The 19,782-nt window shown below is 38.7% G+C and overlaps 3 protein-coding genes across 5 annotated transcripts; 2 read left to right on the top strand and 1 right to left on the bottom strand.

Moving 5' to 3' along the window:
- Nucleotides 1-39: 39 nt before the first annotated feature.
- Nucleotides 40-3,002, bottom strand: LOC105171522 (ABC subfamily C protein). 2 transcript variants are annotated; one of them, XM_011092666.3, is made up of 4 exons: nt 1,538-3,002; nt 1,043-1,254; nt 697-897; nt 40-506 (listed from the first exon to the last, which is right to left on the bottom strand). In XM_011092666.3, exons 1-4 carry the CDS (start codon nt 2,856-2,858, stop codon nt 384-386), a joined length of 1,857 nt encoding a protein of 618 aa, XP_011090968.1. In that variant the 5' UTR covers nt 2,859-3,002; the 3' UTR covers nt 40-383. The 2 variants fall into 2 exon arrangements, with proteins under 2 accessions (XP_011090968.1, XP_011090970.1); XM_011092668.3 differs by having other exon boundaries at nt 1,043-1,221.
- A 424-nt stretch (nt 3,003-3,426) lies between these two features.
- LOC105171519 (translocase of chloroplast 159, chloroplastic-like) lies at nt 3,427-8,614 on the top strand. Its single transcript, XM_011092664.3, has one exon. The coding sequence runs from the start codon at nt 3,636-3,638 to the stop codon at nt 8,403-8,405; it is 4,770 nt and encodes a 1,589-aa protein (XP_011090966.1). The 5' UTR covers nt 3,427-3,635; the 3' UTR covers nt 8,406-8,614.
- Nucleotides 8,615-9,789: 1,175 nt separating this feature from the next.
- Nucleotides 9,790-19,647, top strand: OVA2 (tRNA synthetase class I (I, L, M and V) family protein). 2 transcript variants are annotated; one of them, XM_011092662.3, is made up of 22 exons: nt 9,790-10,073; nt 10,689-10,887; nt 11,009-11,163; nt 11,246-11,347; nt 11,596-11,665; nt 12,239-12,351; nt 12,826-12,894; nt 13,093-13,200; nt 13,369-13,516; nt 14,136-14,367; nt 14,921-15,207; nt 15,325-15,461; nt 15,567-15,714; nt 15,987-16,118; nt 16,457-16,585; nt 16,961-17,088; nt 17,194-17,352; nt 17,592-17,717; nt 17,874-17,947; nt 18,060-18,309; nt 18,653-18,832; nt 19,071-19,647. In XM_011092662.3, the coding sequence occupies exons 1-22, from the start codon at nt 9,981-9,983 to the stop codon at nt 19,308-19,310; spliced, it is 3,279 nt and encodes a 1,092-aa protein (XP_011090964.1). In that variant the 5' UTR covers nt 9,790-9,980; the 3' UTR covers nt 19,311-19,647. The 2 variants fall into 2 exon arrangements, with proteins under 2 accessions (XP_011090964.1, XP_088741869.1); XM_088885743.1 differs by having other exon boundaries at nt 9,905-10,073; nt 10,721-10,887.
- Nucleotides 19,648-19,782: the final 135 nt, after the last annotated feature.

Below are 19,782 nucleotides of genomic sequence, written 5' to 3'. Positions count from 1 at the left end.
TAGCACAGCAGAGTTATTATCTCCCATAGCTCACAGATGTTTTTCTCGGCATAATTTCTAAAGTGTTGCTGTAATGCATCAGAGGGTAAAAATTAACTCTTCTCCTCCCGACAATCTGAGTACATATCAATTTGGAACATCTACTGATGTTTTGAAAATGAAAATAACTGTGTTATCTTCATTTGCTGCCTGCCGACAATAGGAGCCAAGAACCAATACCACCCATACGTTTTCGTATTTGTTGGCCAGCAGCTGCTGCTATTTCCTTCTCGGGGTTTGCTTCAGAAATGCAAGATCTTGTAATTTCAAACTGCTGCGTCGCTGGTGTTCCTTGAGCCACAATTGAGTGGGAAATAGAGGCATTACGCTGGCCCTAGGTCTTGCTAAATCAGAGCACGTAGTGCTGTCTCAGCATCCACAAGTGGTTGTCCTGCGTACAGCTTAAGTTGCCCTTTCTTGACAACAATCACTCTCATGGTATTTGATTCAACTGCTTCATTTACTTCCTGAAAGTAGACTTTATTTTAATAACATGAAATTGCTTTGGAAGGTTTAAGCAAACGAAAAAAGAAACATCTGCAAAACCTTCTCCCAGAAACAGAAAAAAGGGGGAAAGAGGACAGGAAGAATATAAAAGGAAACGGTGGCATGTTTAAATCTGAGGGGAGAACTAAATTGCAGCTCTGGTAAACTTACCTTTACTGTTAATGGAACAACATCAGCTTTGAAGTCTTCCAGATCTTCAAAGAAGGATTGAAGGAGATAGCAGAAATTGTTGGCATCAGCACGGTCCTCAAAAGCAACCACATGAGATATTCGATCCTCTGCACTAGAAATGTTTTTCAATGTATAAAGTCCTTCACCGGGTCCATCATGGCCTCTTTGCATAAGTATAGCCTGAAATAAGAAAATAACATAAGCTGATTCGATTTATCATGGAAGAAGAGCATATCAAGAAACTGAACGAAAAAAAAGTTTGGCAATGAAAAGAAAGCAAGACAAGAACCATAAGACAGAAAGTTTCCTGGTTGCAATAACATACCAGAACATAAGGAAGTTTTGACCACCAAAAGTCAGTCTCACTATTGCGTTTTACTGCTGATTTAGCAACTCCAAATCCTTTGCCTTTTAAACTATCAGTCGACAGTTTCTCCTCGTTCATGTTCTGAGCACTAGATTTTCTTGACCTCACAGCCTCAGCATTTGATTTCCCAGCTTCTACTGCTTCAAAGGCAGACCTGGAATTAGCAATGCCTGTACATTTGATGCCTTAATGAGAACTGCAGTTGATATAATAAATATGCATTTTTGGTTCCTATTAGCGCATACTTAGCATGGTGAATTCAACAGATTAGGTGTTCAAAGGAGACAGAGTGGAAGAACAGCTTTTGGGTTTTACAAAAGCCCCTAAAGCATTGCACCCAATCAGAAACTCATAATCTGTTAAGAGAATTCGATGTATCTGATGGCCACAACAGCATTCAAATAAAAATTCTGAACTTTAAAGAAGACAATATAAGAGTTCCAAGGGCACTACCATCTATCACCTTCGGTTTCGGTTCACCTTTTCCCTTTCCTCGCTTGCTTGTACCTCTTTCTTTCCCCACCTTCTTCCTTGTAGTCTTACTGGATTCAGTCATCTCTGACATGCCTTTCATTCTATCCTCTTCCACCACTTTAACTGCATCACTGCCCTTTGGATCAACACCAGACAGTTGTGGCTGATTTTCCCCATCACCTAAACTAACTGCATCATTATCATGATTCCCACTTTGAAAATACTCATACCCCTTCTCCCCATTTCCACTTTCCTTAGACTTATTAACCGAGAAATCATCTGAACCTATAAAACCCTTTGGTTTCTCTGTTGGATCACTAGCCGAACCTTTGAATTTATACTTCTTCTTAAATAAAAAAGCCCCATTGGCCCCTGTCTCATCCAATTCACCCTTCTCAACCTCATCCTTTTCCTTCCTTGAATACCCAACTGATGCCACTGGTATTTTCTTACGAGCATTTTCTAACTTTTTTCTCAACTTATCCAATCGGTTGTCAACCTCCTCCTCAATCCCACTTTTAAGAGATCTTCCCCCATTAGTTTCCTCATTGTCCTCACCTTCAAAACCATTCGTCTTGGACTCTAGTCTTTCCTTTTCCCTCGCCTTCCTTGCCATTGCCCGAATTTCCTCAATTTTCCTCTCCATTTCCAACTCATCCACATAAATAATTGAGTTAAGGGCACTATTCTCCACCCCCATTTTTCCGTTCAAAACAATTCTCACCCTTGATTTACCTTCGTTTCCTCCCACTTCAAGAACTGAATTCTTCTCATCCCCATCGAATAATTCATTTTTATTGTCAACACCAGCAGAACCAAAAACCCAAGTAGCACAAACGGTCTGGAAGACAAAAGCCCCAACCAACCACAACCCGTATTTCAAGATTGAATTTTTAGCTAATACACCAATACTTCTATCAACACTACCTCCAGCAGGCATTGAAACCTCAACCTCCCTCATTTCTTCGAATTCTTGAACTTCTTCATTTCCAGCTTCTGAATTCCTGGACTTGTCAGATTCTTGCACTTCCTGAATATTACCAGACTCTTGGATGGGTGAGGAATCAATGGGGACATCAGGGTTTGCAGGAGGAGCCTCGGGGATAATCGGTTTTCTAAAGGTTTCAAGGATTTTCTGACGGAGGCGATTTTTTCTTCTGGTGGGTTTATCCGGGAATGAAGTGGAAAAGCAGGAAATCAATAAAACGCGTTTCCTGGGATTGGGTGTTTCAGAGGTCAACTGGCGGTGGCGGTGGTGGAGAGAGGTAGTTCTGCTGGCGGCGTAGTGCGAAGCCGCCATTTTGCCATGGAAAGGCTAAAAGACAACCTTCATTCAAAATAAAGTGGCAACTACAATAAATTTAGACGGGTATTCTGCAAAGGGAAAGGAACAAAAAGAGCAGACAACAATATCAAGAAAGTAAGATGAATATTTGTTTTCTCGATATAGAAAAAAAAAGTTAGATTTTTTCCCCCCTCTCAAGTCTCACCGTATATAAAAAATTAGTACGTGAAAAAGATGAAAAAATTTCGTAGATCAATGTAAAATAGAATTTTACTACGTTGATTAAGAGGTTATCCAAGAAGGAACATGCATTGATATAGACAGAAATGAAAAACAAAACAAATACAATGTATGAATTTATAGCTAATGAATTGCGAAAGAACATTTAATAATAATGAGTAGAAACACACGAGGCGACCAAAACCAGCCGAAAAGACGTCTCCAGGCTCCAAGAAATCATCTCCCAGAAACAAAACCTTATCGCACCACCAATGACCAAAATATGTGTACGAAGTGCAAGAACTTTTATGCCATCTGTACTTCCCTGTCGCCACAACATTGCCCAAACAGAAGACAACCACAGCCTGAAACAAAACAAAACAAATTCCACAAAAGCCCAAAAAACAAAGCCCTAAACACCAAACAAAAAATTCAATCTTTTCATTCACCAAATCCAGCAACACGCTACACCACATTAACCTATGGTTTCTCACCTTTTTGAAGCAGACTCATAAGAAAAGAAAACGATAACATGCATACAAAAAGAGCAAAAGTCTGAAGTTTGAAACTTTCATGGATTCAAGGCTTCATGGTGTCCCCCTTTCAGCCACACAGATGGCCCCAAAGGCGGCTTCTTCTAACACAATATCAGGTATTAGAGCTCCTCTTACTGTTGATGATTCTGACTCTGAATATTCTGTTTCACCGAAAAGTGATAGAAATAGTACTACTGGTAGCTACTACAGTGGTAGTGAGCTTGAGTCTGAGGGTTCTGTGAGTGGTGAAGATGAGACTGAGACTGCCTCTGAGAGACCTCTTATGACTGACCAAGACAAGGAAATTCTTGAAGAAACTCACTCTCTTCGGGAACATGCATTTTCTAAGTCAAATGGTGAAATAGTTCAAGAACGTAATAATAGCAATGAACATGGCGTCTCCAGGCCTTCTATGAAGAACCCAGATGAAGCATTTCCTCGTGGAAGTGGTAATGTTAGTGGGGGGACTTTTTTCAGGCCTTTTGTCAGAAACCCAGATGAAAGAGTTAATAGTATTGTTGATGACTCTGATGATGCAAGACCATTCTTGGGTGAGTCAGGTGATGAACTTGTTGAAGATGAGGATTATGTTCTGAATACTGGCAAGACTAGGCCGTTTGTGGCTGTAATGGATGAGAATGTTTCAGATATTGAGCCAATGCCAGTTGTGGATTCTAGAATTCCACTGGTGCGGAAGGTTCAAATTCCAATTGCGCAGATATCGGGGGACAGTGATGACGACTCTGAGAGCAGTGTTGTTTTGGAAGACAATAGTTTCTCAGGAGTTGTTAGGCTCCCAAGCATTGGAGTTCTCCATAGAGTTAATAGTGCTCCGAAAGTTAGAATCTTGGAGGTTGATGAAGGGGATGACAACGAGTCACAAGCTGAGAATATGATGGAGATGGAATTTACTGCGGACTTGGTAATTAATAATGATGTTTTGGATATTAAAGATGAAAAGGAGCATATTGGTGTGGAGGACGTTATTCGCTATGACATATCAACTGATACCATCCAAGATGAAGCTCCTGATGCCAATAAAGAAGCTAGAGCTGATTCTTTGGTAGCAGATGAGGAGTTTAGTGAGGACTTGGTAATTAGTAATGATGCTTTGGATACAAAAGATGAAAAGGAGCTTATTGGTGTGGAGGATGCGATTCGCTGTGACGTATCAACTGATACCATCCAAGATGAAGCTCATGATGCCAACAAAGAAGATAGAGCTGATTCCTTCGTCGCAGATGAGGAGTTTATTGAGGATTTGGTAATCAGTAATGATGTTTTGGACACAAAAGACGAAAAAGAGCATATCGGTGTGGAGGACGCTATTCACTGTGACATATCAAGTGATACCATCCAAGATGAAGCTCATGATGCCAATAAAGAAGCTAATGGTGATTCTTTGGTCGCAGACGAGGAGTTTGAGGACTTGGTAATTAGTACTGATGTTTTGGACCGTAAAGATGAAAAGGAGAATAATGGTGTGGAGGACACCATTCACTGTGTCATAGCAGCTGACACCATCCGAGATGAAGCTCCGGATGCCAATAAAGAGGCTAGAGCTGATTCTTTGGTCACAGATGAAGAGTATAAATCCACATCTGAACCCGAGCAGAATGAAGATCTCATGCATTTAGATGAGGAGATTCAAGAAATTGATGTGATTGATGATCAGAGGAAGCATGGGGATTTGGTTGATCTTAGAGAGCTCACTGACCTTGCTGGCACACTGGTTACAGGAAATATTTGTTCTTTTGCTTTAGCTGCAGAACAGGGATGTCAATTTGGAACAGATAACCTGATGGAAATTGAACATACTGAATTGGGAAGCAGCAACAACTTCGGTGAAGCATGTATGGATGACGGGGAGACGAAGAGCAGTAATACTGGTTTTGAGGATAATCTTGTCTTCAATCAGGATATTGACAGTCAGAATGTGGAGACTGAGAGTGAGCAAGAGATTGGCCAGCCAATTGAGTCCTTTAGCTCTATTGCTGGCCGCAAAACGGGATCTGATTGTGTTGACATTAAGGAACTGCCAACTGAAGTGTGTTGCCAATTCTCAGAATTGCCTGAGTCTCTCACAGAAATTTTGCAGGTAGATACCTCTGATAGCCCTTTGACAGATGCTAGCCTGACTGGTGTTAATGCTTCTCAAGCTGCCTTCCAAAGTGTCAAATTGGATCATGTAGCTGAGAAAGAAGCTAAAAATAGTGAAGACATTCCTGGGGAAGTAGAAGGTTCAACCTTTCACCCTGACACTGAGGCAGTGGCAGCTGAAATGGAGAGGGAACAGGATTCTGCTTCTCTCTCTGATGAAGAGGCTTTACTAGATCATTCACAAGAGATTGGTGTTCAGAATGTCAGAGACTTGGAGGGAGACGCAGATGCTGATGGTGGAATAAGTGATAATAGACGAATAATTGATTCTGTTTCACTGGCTGGATTTTTGAAAGCAGTCAAAGGTGCTGCGTCAGATAACAGCAATTTTAAACTTACATCTGTTGATGGCATAGAGAATCTTCCTCGAGAAGATAATTCTGCTGATCTAGGCTCCATAATCCTGTCTGCAAGACCTATTATTGGAGCAAGAAGCTCTGGTCCTTTCACGCCCCTCTCCACTAATGGCAACTTTGAGGGAGCTTTAAGTGAAGTAGAGAAGCAGCAGCTTGAGAAAATACAGAAGATACGAGTGAAATATATGCGGCTTCTGCACAGATTGGGCTGTTCTCCTGGAGATTCTGCAGCTTCAAAGACTTTACACCAGCTAACAATTGCAGAGCCAAGGTCCTCTTCTCAAGCATTCCATCTCGATTTTGCAGCCAAAAAGGTCGCGGTGGATCTTGAAGCACAGACCAAGGATGACTTGGATTTTTCATTGTGCATCTTGGTTATTGGAAAAACTGGAGTCGGTAAGAGTGCAACAATAAATTCCATTTTTGGGGAAAGGAAGACTGTAATTAATGCATTTGAACCTGCCACGACTCGTGTCAAAGAAATTATTGGTATTATAGATGGAATCAAAGTCAAGGTCTTTGACACCCCAGGTCTTAGGACTTCTACAATAGACCAATCCATCAACAGAAAAGTTTTGTTATCGATTAAGAAAGTAATGCACAGGTCGCCGCCTGATGTTATCCTATATATTGATCGCCTAGACACACAATGCAGTTACCTTAATGATTTGCCTCTACTGAAGTCAGTCACCTCTCACCTGGGTCCATCAATATGGAGAAAATCAGTTGTTGCGTTGACCCATGCAACTTCAATACCTCCAGATGGACCCAATGGGTATCCTTTAAGCTATGAGGTATTTGTTGCTCAGAGATCACAGGTCGTTCAACAGCTTATTAGCCATTCAGCGAAGGAGCTCCTGGTGATGAACCCTGGTTCAATGATACCAGTTAATCTAGTTGAAAACCATCCATTTGCTAAGAAAGATGGACTTGGTGAAACGCTGCTGCAAAGTGGAGAAAGCTGGAGGCAGCTGCTGCTGCTTTCATGTTACTCAGTGAAGACATTAACCGAACTGAGTTCTGTGGTCTCAGTTCCTAATACCTTTAACCACATGAAACTGTTTGGGGTACGGATTCGTTCGCCATCCCCATTTTACTTCTTGTCCTCCTTATTACAATCCAATGTTCACCCAAAACTATCTAATGATGAAAGTGGTGAGAGTGCTGACTCAGATGTTGAACTGGGTTATCTATCTGATTCTGACCATGGAGAGGACTTTGAGTATGATAACCTCCCTCCATTCAAGCCGCTGAAGAAATCAGAGATTGCTGAACTGAGCAGTGTCCAAAGGAAAGCATACTTTGAAGAGTATGATTATCGTGTCAGGCTACTTCAGAAGAAACAATTTAGAGAAGAAATAAGAAGGTTCAGGGACTCGAGGAAAGAGAAAAACAGTGCAGCCAATGGTACTTATCTCGATGCAGTTATGGATCAACAAATGGGGAGTGCAGAAACTATAGCAGCTCCTTTACCAGACATGGCACTCCCACCTTCTTTTGATGGAGATGATCCTTCTTTTAGATACCGTTTCCTAGAACCTTCTTCCCAGCTTCTTATAAGGCCAGTTTTTGACTCCCATGGATGGGACCATGATTGTGGTTATGATGGTGTGGTCATTGAAGATAAAGTTGACATCGTGAGTCATTTTCCAGCAGCAATTTCGGTTCAGCTTACCAAGGATAAAAAAGAATTCAATATGCAGTTACGTTCATCAGTCTCAGCAAGGCACGGGGACAAGAGATCAAGCATGGCAGGGCTAGATATTCAAACTTTTGGAATGAAACAAGCCTACCTCCTCAAAGGCGAAACTAAAGTCAGGAACTCCAAGAAGAATATAACTGCAGCTGGAGTATCTATCACCTTTCTCGAGGAAAATGTGGTGTCTGGGCTCAAAGTTGAGGACCATATTGCACTTGGAAAAAGTTTATTGTTGTCTGGGAATGCTGGAGTTGTTCGATCTCAAGACGGTACAGCATATGGTGCAAACTTGGAATTGTGCAGGAGGGACGAGGATTATCCTATTGGTCAGGATCAAGTCTTACTGGGGTTGTCTATTATGAGATACAGAGGTGATCTTACATGTGGATGCAACCTGCAATCTCAATTTTCTGTTGGTAGAAATTCCAAATTGAACATCAGGGCTGGTTTGAACAACAAGCTAAGTGGGCAGATTTCAATAAAGACAAGCTGTTCAGATCAGCTTCAAATTGCTGCACTAGCTCTCCTTCCAGCTGTCAAAACCATATTCAAGAAAATTTTCCCAGAATCGAGGGAAGTCTCCTTGGCGTAGGTGCTCTTATTAAGGTAGTTGAAGCTAAAAAAGAAGTCACCAGTTCCTTCTTGCTTTAGGGATGCATATACTTGAGAAATTTCAATTATTTCTGTATATTCATGATTTTGTGTATACAATGTTGTCTTCTTTTGTGATTGTTCAGACACATTATTTGCTTGCTATACATACTCATCCTTAACCGCTTCATTAATATTTTTATATTGTCAGTGTCTGAATCCAACCAAGTTGAAGGATTTCATTTCATTTCTCCAGGATAACCCATCCATTTCTGGCTTTCAGACAAGTATTTTGGTTGAGTTGAGTTAACCATTGAGGAAGTCCACCTCGCACACAAAAATCTTATGTTACATGGAAATTAGTGCTCATAGCTCATGGACAAATAATTGTTCGTCACGAAAATTTGATTCTTCACAATAATTTGAAAACTAACCAAAAAGAAATAAAATAAAACAAATGTGCTGAAGAGTATTTCAACTTAGATGACATGGTTGGAAAAGTAGTGGTTTCACCATTCAACCAAACATATTTCTTACCCTTTTTTAGTACTTGTGAACGATTATGGTCAAATTTTATTATTAGCAACCAAGCACATTTCTTGATAACATACCTTAATTGTTGTCTATGTAAGTTTTAACTTGTGTGCTCATGGGCTCAACATCAAAAAGATCACCCATCTTTTGACCCACCAAAAAAGGAAAATGGACCATTAATTTTTAAGGCCCATAAATTTCTCCAATCTTGATTGAAAAAGAATTAGCAAGTTTGGATAAATTTTCTTATAAACTCATACATTTTATAAGATATATTTAAAATTTATAAAATATTAGGTATTATTTTAAGAATAAATTCATAAAGTATTTGGGTAAAATATTAATATCGAATTCGTAATTAGTTTGAAGGAATTTGTTAAGATCTTATATATAAGTTAGCAACTCTTAATTTTTCTTAAAGAGCTTATAAGTTCCTAATATTTTAATTTTAAAGGATATTTACACCGTCATTTTATAAGATTTAGTGTAATTACATCTAAACCTCCTTGATTTAAAATAGTACATCAGTACCCCTCACATTTATTTTCGTCTAACAAATAAATTCATTTATTAATTAGTATTCACTGAATTTGTTAATATTTGCAAAAAATAAAAAAAAGAATTTGAATGAAAATTCATATTTATCCTGGATTGACTTTATTAATATATTGCAGGATAAATAAATATTTTATAACCAAACGGCCCTCGTATCTAAAGATTCTACCGGATTTGGTCCTCACGGGGTGTTTTTGTTGGAGAGATGGTCTCCTCACTCCACTATACACATTCCTTATTCTTTTAATTTAATAAAATGAAACATTAGGGTATGTAGAAAATTTGCAACAACTTGAAATGGTTATTTACCATCTTTCTAACAAAAGAGTTCTCCTGCTCCCTTCCAATCTCCTCCAGACACCAATTCCCTCATTTTATCCACAAATAAAATCGCCAAACAAACGATTTAACGAAACAATCTTTCCACTCCATTTCTCTATTTTCCCCAATGGAAGGAAAAGCCGAAAGACTCCACGGGTGATAGTGAATGGAAATGGAGTCCACCCGCTTCGCTAAACCCTCAACTCCCACCAAGATTTACTCTCTCACCAAAATGGCTCTGCATAATTCTTCTTACAGGGTACATATCTTTTTATTTTCAAACAGACATACGGAAACTTCTGTCCGCTTAAAGCCATTTGTAGCCTATTTATCTGTTTATTGCGTTCTCTGTTCATGTTTTATAACATTGTTTCAAGGTGCTTTGGAGCTAAGTTGAAGAGTTAAAATGATGTAGTTTCTTGAAGACTTCCAAAAAACGCACACCCAAAAAGACATTCTTTTGCAAATTGTAGTCTTGGGATTGTGTTGGAAGGGAAGGCTGACTTTTGTTATACATGCTTGCTGGGGAATCCTATGTAATGGGTTTTAAGTGAATCCTACAAAGCCAAACTTCTTTCTTTTAAACAACAGTCATATAATGGAAGTTCGACGAATTACTTCTTTACCTTCTTATTTAGACTCTGTTCTTCTTCTTGGCGTTGTATCTAAATATATTTTTAGTGGTTGTGACCAGAAAGGCACTCTTTTTCTAGTAAGTGTCAGTTAGGTTGTGTGGCATGTGTTATGATGTGTAAAAGTTTCAAGTGTTCTGTACTGCGGAAAAACAAACTGCTGAGATTACTTTATGAAATATAAATTGTCAATTTTGTCCGTATTGTTGGAACATCTAATATGGTGTCTCTGATTTGCTCAGGCTCTGTCGCTGAGAAATTACTCATCTTTTAGGAATACAACTGCTGGCAGCTTGTTACAATTAAGAAGAAGCTCTTCAGCGAAAGTCTTATCCCTCTTTCATGTGACATGCTATTCTACTTGCTCTGGTATAGAATATTGCTCATCCTCAAAGCGAAGATCACGTGGGCCTGTCATGGCAGCAAAAGGAAAATCTGAAGGTTGTCAAGAATTTTTAAATCATGACAGTTCAGGCTGTCATGTATGTTGGGTGGTTGCAGTTAATTTCATTTGTGTTGCATAACTTACTTTTAAGTGATAGACATTCTAAATGTTGTCCAGGGGAAAAACAGGAGGATGGCAAGTATAAGCACACAATTGACCTCCCTAGGACTGCCTTTGGCTTAAGAGCGAATTCTGTTGTGAGGGAGCCCGAAATACAAAGATTATGGGATGAAAATCAGGTGTTTAAGAGGGTTGCCAGTAGGAATACTGGGGTAAGTTCTTTATGGGTCTTCTGCTGATGTGTTTTTTTATGTTTGGTAAGTGAATTCTTACTGATGTTAATCATCTCAACAGGCAAGTTTTGTGCTTCACGATGGCCCTCCTTATGCAAATGGTGATTTGCATATGGGTCATGCCTTAAATAAGATTTTGAAGGATATTATCAACCGCTATAAGGTACTCCTGGAATGGTTGTTTTTGGAAAGTTCGTTCCTCGATCAAACCCTTGTATTCTATCAAATGCGACAAACAAGAAAGACAGAATTTTCTATGAATATCTCTTGTGAACCTTGTCCACTTCAATTTCTTTGCTTACTACATTGTATATCTGAGCATTATGTTTGTGCATACATGCTATAGATAGATATTCCATGTAAGCACTTCAAAATTTCTACATTGTAACAGATTCATTGTCTTTGTTTCAGCTTCTTCAGAACTATCGAGTTCATTATGTCCCTGGTTGGGATTGTCATGGCCTGCCAATTGAATTAAAAGGCAAGTCTTAGCACAACTCATGGTTTCTGAGATATATTCTCAAACTTTTCTGGATGATTCTGCATTATGCTGTTTAGACAGTGAAAAGTTTCCATCATTTTAAGGAGTAGAAATATGAACTATTGGTTCATGTGTGTCTATTTACTACGATATGGTTACGGGCATGATCTCTGATTTCAAGTCATTAAGAAAACCTTGGTAATCATGGTGTGCTGTATAGTTGGTATATTTGTGGTTCCTTTTTTCATATCTCTTCCATTTGAATGCTTTACACTTTACAGCCCTTGTCTTGATCTTACCTCCTTACCTGTGCATTTGGCCATTATTTACTGCTGGAAGCAGTTGGCAAACAGAATAAGAGACATGATTATGTCCTTGATCACTTTGTCAGTGGTAGAAAGGCCATTAGTTATATCAGTTTCTTTTCAGTTTTCTGTATATTAAACTTTCCCTGCCTTTTTTTTTTCCTTTCTGGAGGGGGGGGGGGGGGGGGGCGGCTGTTTTTTCTGGTGGAATTATGTGAAAATGCAAATAAACTTAGAGTTTTTCACAGATCTTGTTGATCTGTTTCAGTTTTACAGTCACTGGATCAGGATGCTAGAAAGGAGCTGACACCACTAAAATTGAGAGCAAAGGCTGCCAAATTTGCAAAATCAACTGTCAAGAATCAGATGGCAGCTTTTAAGGTTGTACTTTAGTTTTATTAGATCAGCCCATGAGGAAAAGCATTCTGGTTCAGTTTTGTGCTTCTTAGCTGGAAATCGTATTACTCCCTATAGAATTGATTCAATTGAAGTACTCTATACTCCCCATGTGTCTGAATTTATATGTTGTTCCCACCACTTGATAAGGGATATTTCATGTTCAATTTGGTGTTAAACTTATCTATTTCCCTCTTGAATCCCCTTTATACATCTTGTTAGGTATACTTGTATGTGCAACTATGGTTCCTAAGTTAGGATTTTCCATCTAGGATTAACTGTATTTTTGAATTGTTGGCCAATTTTGGGCAAAAAGGTTCAAGAAATGTGATTGGTTCGTCTATCTATTGATAGATATATCTATTTACATGTAAAGTTAGCTTTGATATACTTTGTGGGGGCAGATGAAGTAACATTTATACCTGTCGAGATAACAAATGTTTATTGTAATGTTTACAGCGATATGGCGTATGGGGAGACTGGGATCACCCATATCTCACTCTTGATCCTGAGTATGAAGCTGCTCAGGTAAATTGTATCACTGTTTAACATGTCTCATATGGATTTTGGCAAATGAGGATACTGTTTCCATGTTATGTTTTTAGTATATAATTTAAGCCTCAGTTACCATTTGTGGTTGCTCGCTGTACAAATTTAGTTCATAATCTTATATTTTTCAGAATGATCTTATCATCTTCACTACTTGGTCCACATGAACTATACTAGATTGAAGTGTTCGGCCAGATGGCCTTGCAAGGGTATATCTATAGAGGCAGGAAGCCAGTTCATTGGAGCCCCTCGTCTCGAACTGCTCTTGCAGAGGCTGAGTTGGAGGTAATGACTCTTGTAACTTTCAACTTGCCTTCCTAAAAATTAATTGTTTTGTTACCCCTCCCACCAAATTCAAAATTAGTAAAGTCGGGAATGAGTGAAACTATAAGCTTTCAAGCTGATCTAACAAATGATCTTTTTTTTTCTTATTGGTTCTAAATCTATTTGCAGTATCCTGAGGGGCATGTTTCAAAGAGCATGTACGCTGTTTTTAGATTAGTCAGTGCCCCTACATCATGTAAACTGTTAAATGATTTCATTCCCAATCTGGGTTTGGCTATTTGGACTACAACCCCATGGACTATTCCTGCTAATGCTGGTAAGCTTTTCACGTTTCCCCTGTAAACTCTGGAATCGCTTTTCCTTCTTAGTTTTAGATGCATAATTTTTCAAGGAGCTTGAAATTCTGAAATTTTGATGTTTCTGCAACTGTTAATTGCTTATAGAAGGGTAAAATAATTGATAAGATAGATAGCATACTGTGTCATTTGCTGAGCTTTGTTGCAAGAATTTTATGCATCCGTGTTGCAATTGCTTTGTTGTTCTTAGTAAGTATGTCAAGAATAAGACAGAAGAAATAGCTATCCTACTCAATAATCTCGATTGCTCTTCATGACATTGAAAAATAATCTTTGTGTTTGCGTTGGAAGTGGAGTTATATCTAGAAGTATTTCTTGCCCCTTTATCGTTTTTCTCCGTCTTCAAATATATGTGCGTCTTTAGGTCAAGATGCTACCCTCCGAAGGAGCTAGAAATGGTGATCAGAGAATATATTCACCATATATTGGTGTGTTCTGTTGGTCTTTCAATTTTTTTGGGTGTATGTTACGGGTCGTGATTCGCACATGTATGTCTTAGCTTCTCTGCCATGAGCACGTTTTTTTTGTATGTACGCCTACATAGAACTAATTATGCACAATGACATTCTATTGTCTCAGGTGTTGCTGTCAATTCAAAGCTTCAATATGCTGTTGTTGAAGTTGATTCCAGTTCTATAGACTTAACTGCACCATCGGTCAATAAAGAGAAAAGGGTTGGCAATGCCTTGAAGGATCATAACAAGCTCTACTTAGTTGTCGCATTGGACCTTGTGCCAACTTTAGAAGCAAAATGGGGTGTGAAGCTTATCGTGAAGACAGCACTTACTGGCGCAGAACTTGAAAACTGCAGGTTATTTTGAGTATATGCATTGCAATTATAACTATCTTTTAACTGGATTTTGTGGACGATATAAAGTAATAATGCTTTGGTGGAAGGCCATCAGTGGTGGCAGACTGGGCCTATGCATGCTGATAATTATGTATATTATTTTATGGAACATTTAAATAAATGGATGAGGTTTGTGCTTAGTGATTGTAATCTGGCACATTTCCCTATTTCTGTTGTTTAGTAGTTGTTTATAGTTGATTCAGATAACCATAATAACACAAAAGCAGGTTGGAAGCTTAAGTATACACTATTCACTGATGTCTTGTAAGCGATAGTGAAGACCCTTCTTATGATCCATTGCAATATCTTTTCCCACTTATTTTAAATGAACATTAAGTCCAGTACATTGAGCTGAACCCCAACCACCCACCAACACACCTCCCACCACGCCCAACACACACACACAGATAAAAGATAAACATAAAGAGAATAAGAAAAAGATCTGCTGGCTTTGTTGGCTGCTATGATCTGGAATTTGTAGTCATTCAATTTTGGTCTTCAACTGCCACTTCAGGTATGTTCATCCCATAGAGAGTAGAGAATGCCCAGTCGTTGTTGGTGGGGATTATATCACGACAGAATCAGGAACTGGACTAGTGCATACTGCTCCTGGGCATGGTCAAGAAGATTATGTAACTGGCCTTAAATATGGTTTGCCCGTCCTTTCCCCGGTGGATGATGAAGGAAAGTTTACTGAAGAAGCTGGGCAATTCAGCGGTCTTGACGTGCTTGGAGATGGCAATGTTGCTGTTATTGAGTGCTTGGACAAGAACTCATCAATGATCATGGTTGAGCCATACAGTAAGTTAAATTCTAGTCTTTTTCCTCAATATGGTTATTCTTTTCTTCTCCTGTAATATCACAAGGTACAACACTATGGATGTGTGGTCTACAACTCTTAACACTTAACAAATGCAGAACACAAGTATCCATATGATTGGCGAACAAAGAAACCTACAATTTTCAGGGCAACTGAACAATGGTTTGCTTCAGTAGAAGGATTCCGTAGTGCTGCAATGGATTCAATTAACCAAGTATTCTGGATACCCCCCCAGGTATTTAACCAGCCATCTTTTTAATTCCTCATGGAGGAAAGGAATATTCACAACTGATCCTGCATTACTCTGCTTCAGTTTTAAACAAATTTGTGATATGAACAGGCAGAAAATCGAATTTCTTCTATGACTTCAAGTCGTTCTGATTGGTGTATCTCCCGGCAAAGAACTTGGGGTGTGCCAATCCCGGTTTTTTATCACGTGGAGTCGAAGGAGCCATTGATGAATGAAGAAACTATTGGTCATATTAAGTGTAAGGGCCATCTACTTCTTACAGTTTCATCATATGCCTATTTCATTTAGGTTATTACACGTAACGTGACTTGTAGGTCATAATCTTTCATTTCGACTTTTAAAATTGCTATATATGTAAAGCTTCACTCCCCTCCCTCTTCAGAGCCTTGAATGTACTTGTATAAATATGTATCCAAGCATTGTATTTATTGGATTTTTTTTTCTTTATTTTAAAAGACTTGTCAAACCATGGCATGTTCAGATATTTTGATCTCACATTTGTTTTGGCAGCTATCGTTTCCCAGAAAGGAAGTGATGCATGGTGGTACATGAAGGTAGAGGAACTGCTTCCAGAAAAGTATCGCAAAGAAGCATCAAGCTATGTAAAAGGAACTGATACGATGGATGTATGGTTTGACTCAGGTAGACAAAATTTATTGTTTTTCTGGAACATATTTTACTGGTAAAAGGGCATTACATTAGTAACTCAACCTTTTCTTGAGGGCGCATAATTATCTACCAGTTTTGCTGATAAATTATGTTTCAGCTGTCATATATCGAGCTATTTTTGGAAAAACTGTTATGCATCTGTTTATAGATAAATGAATGATACACACACACACACCCCTATTTGCAGAACCATTTGTGCAGGGGCCCAGAACGAAGGTTTCTTATTTTGGAGGGTTGATGCAATCTTGTTTAGCTTTCTTGCTACTGCAAAATTGAACAGCTGTAATCTTAATTCCTTTGGGTTATTTTAGGTTCTTCATGGGCTGCAGTATTGACGAAGAGAAAGGGTCTTAGTTATCCTGCAGATTTGTATCTCGAAGGTACAGACCAGCATCGTGGCTGGTTTCAGAGTTCATTATTGACAAGTATTGCTACTAATGGTAAGAAATGAAGCAATCATCTTTGACCATTATATTTCGTAAAAAGTTATTTCATTCATGATTTCCGTCCCTTTTCCCCAAGGTCCCCTTATAAAGCATCGAGTATGAAAAAACCAAAAAAGGAAAAATCTTGTTTTTTTTTTCGTACTCAAAGGTCAATAAAATGCTAGCTTCTGCCCGCAAAAGGGTAGGTCCATAATAATTTTGAAAGGCATGGGCTCTGAAATATGGAACTTCTGCCATGTAGTTATTTGTGCTTAATCAAATCTCTTCAATAACACAAACTGTTCCACTGATTTTATTTATATGTGAGAATTTCATTGCCGTTTTGTTGAAGGCAAGATATCTTCCTTACATTTTATACTAATATTGCAGGAAAGGCTCCATATCGTGGTGTCGTAACACATGGATTCGTACTTGATGAGAAAGGTTTCAAGATGAGCAAATCTCAAGGAAATGTTGTCGACCCAAGAACTGTGATTGAAGGAGGGAAGGACCAAAAGGTAGTGCATTTGACAGGGGTGTACTCCTAGAGGATGATACTACTGCTACGAGATAAAATAATATATTATCTAAAATACTGAATTTGTGTCAATTTTCTTCCACAGGAGTCCTTTGGAGCAGATGTACTTAGGCTCTGGGTTTCCAGTGTAGATTATACTGGGGATGTCACGATCGGGCCTAAAGTCCTCCGTCAAATGTCAGACATATACAGGAAACTAAGAGGAACCTTGCGGTTTCTTTTGGGGAACCTGCACGATTGGAAAGTATGCTTTTTATTGATGTATAATATCAATGGTTCAGATATCTGATAGTAACATGCTTTTTGATCGGCCTTTTGACACTCATAGTAGCCTATTCAAAATAGACCTCTCTGTCATTTCTCATTGAACAGCCACATTGTTGCTCGGTCAACTAGTTGTCGCTTCTGATACAAAAATCTAGTTAGATATTGTCATTTCTCAAAATTTTTGGTTCTCCTGATGCAATTTACTGATATCTGCAGGCTGATTATGCTGTTCCTTACAGTGAGCTTCCAGTGATAGATCAATATGCGTTATTTCAACTTGCAAGTGTTGTGAAAAACATTAAAGAGAGCTATGACAATTATCAGTTCTTCAAGATTTTTCAGGTATGTTCTGCCAATAGGGTCGATATATCCTAAACCCATCAATGCTTTATGGATATTAGATGAGTAATGCTACTTTTTATCATGACAACATACAATATAGTCCAATAATGTTGTCCTCAAAGTTTTCTTTTTCCATTCTTCATTTTTTTGTTTCAGATTATTCAGCGGTTCATTGTAGTTGATCTCTCTAATTTCTACTTGGATGTTGCCAAAGATCGACTTTATGTGGGGTAAGCGCTCATATTTCCTTATGTTTTATTTTAAGATATTGTAAACATTAATAAGAATCTAGCACACATTATACTTGGCTGGCAATCTTGAGATTTTCCCTCATGTTTCCAGGGGAACGACTAGCGCTACAAGGAGGAGTTGTCAAACAGTCCTTGCTGCACATTTACTTTCTATTGTGAGGGTCATTGCTCCAATTTTGCCACACTTGGCAGAGGATGTTTGGCAGAATCTTCCTTTCCCATTCACTGCTGAAGATGGACATAAGGCAAATTTTGTCTTTGAGTCAAGATGGCCTGTGTTAAATGAAAAACATCTCTCATTCCCAGAGGAAGAGGTTAATTTTTGGGTGACGATTCTTGAGGTATTACATGTCACATCGTTTAACTATATATGACATCATATGCAGTTTAGTTGTCTGGTAAGAAATAAAGATTTCAGCATGCTCAATCTGTAGAGAGTAATACTTATATACATATGATGATATAATATTTCCAGAAAGATGTGTCATTTGCGAAGCTTTCAGTCAGGCTTTATTAAAATATGATGTCTTAGTTGTAGATTCGAGTATTATGATAACATTCGACCATGTTCTTTTCCTGTTCATATTTCTCGAGTATTATGATAACATTCGACCATGTTCTTTTCCTGTTCATATTTCACTGGACATCACCTTTCATTCCGGTAATTTAAACTACTGTTACCAGCTGAGAACTGAGGTAAACAAAGTGCTGGAGGTCGCTCGTACTATGAAGCTGATTGGTTCGAGCCTTGAGGCAAAGGTCTATCTTCATGCATCTGATGCTGGCCTTGTTTCCAGATTAGTTGACATGTGTTCATCGGAGAACGATGCTGATACATTGCATCGCATCTTCTTAACATCTCAGGTACTCTGGATTTTCCATTATAATACCTCTATTCACATTTTTTTTTTCGCAGCTGAGGTTTCATTTGTTCTATATTTGGCTTGGTAATGGTAAATAATAAACAAAGATAATATAATATAACACCGGTTATAATTTAGTGCATTAGAGGTCTATGAATTAGTCAAGCCAAATCTTACAGCGATAGGAAACGCTTTGCTGCATTTAGTTACACTTGGTTGATTGAACAATAAATATGCAGGTCGAGATTCTTCCATCTCTGGAAATTGTCAACAAAGATGATATACCATGCACCGGAGAGTATCTTGTTCAGAACAAGAACAAAGTCTGGGTCGGTGTGTCACGTGCTAGTGGCTTGAAATGTGAAAGATGCTGGAATTTTTCACTTCAAGTTGGCAGTTATGACGACCACCCCTTACTTTGTGGCCGTTGCCACGGCGTTGTCAACCAGCCAATTCCAGCAATGGCAGCAGCTAGCTGAGATTTTTCCAAGGTAGATGCAGAAAAAGTTGTTCTTCCAAAACCAGCATTACCATGTGGCCCATGTTATTTGAATTAATGAGACGCTGAATTCAAATGAAATGGGGAGGGAGGAGGCTATGCATTTTTGAGCTTGAGATAGTGCATAAGACAACACCAATTTGCTTCATATGAAGCCTGATTTTTGCATATTGAATTGAATAGATTATGTTTTTATTAATTGAGTTGTAGAATATAAATGTAAAGAAGAGGCTGCGTTTGTTCCTGCAGACTGCAGTTCCCAAGTTATAGTATATCAGGAGTTACAATCCCTCTCTGGGATGAGTCTTTGTCAACAATCCATCCTCACCCGAATATTACATTATTGCAATGCATTTGCAAGGTCTAAATAAGACAATGATCTGCGGCAGTGTAAACTCATTCTAGAACTTGAACCTCATTAGGATTGCTTGGTCCGGATGTCTAATAGGACA

Source organism: Sesamum indicum, linkage group LG10 (genome assembly GCF_026168435.1).
Source record: "Sesamum indicum cultivar Baizhima isolate 11 linkage group LG10, ASM2616843v1, whole genome shotgun sequence".
Lineage (NCBI taxonomy): Eukaryota > Viridiplantae > Streptophyta > Magnoliopsida > Lamiales > Pedaliaceae > Sesamum > Sesamum indicum.
This window is presented reverse-complemented; position numbering and strand designations above follow the sequence as displayed.

Coding starts and splice junctions, on each gene's coding strand:
- LOC105171522 (XM_011092666.3), bottom strand. CDS start 2,858: ATGGCGGCTTCGCACTACGCCGCCAGCAGAACTACCTCTCTCCACCAC. Junction 1,255..1,537: donor GAAACCGAAGGTGATAGATG/GTAGTGCCCTTG, acceptor TCAAATGTACAG/GCATTGCTAATTCCAGGTCT. Junction 507..696: donor TTGTTCCATTAACAGTAAAG/GTAAGTTTACCA, acceptor GTCTACTTTCAG/GAAGTAAATGAAGCAGTTGA.
- OVA2 (XM_011092662.3), top strand. CDS start 9,981: ATGGAAATGGAGTCCACCCGCTTCGCTAAACCCTCAACTCCCACCAAG. Junction 10,074..10,688: donor TGCATAATTCTTCTTACAGG/GTACATATCTTT, acceptor TGATTTGCTCAG/GCTCTGTCGCTGAGAAATTA. Junction 12,895..13,092: donor CTGAGTATGAAGCTGCTCAG/GTAAATTGTATC, acceptor GAACTATACTAG/ATTGAAGTGTTCGGCCAGAT.
- LOC105171519 (XM_011092664.3), top strand. CDS start 3,636: ATGGATTCAAGGCTTCATGGTGTCCCCCTTTCAGCCACACAGATGGCC.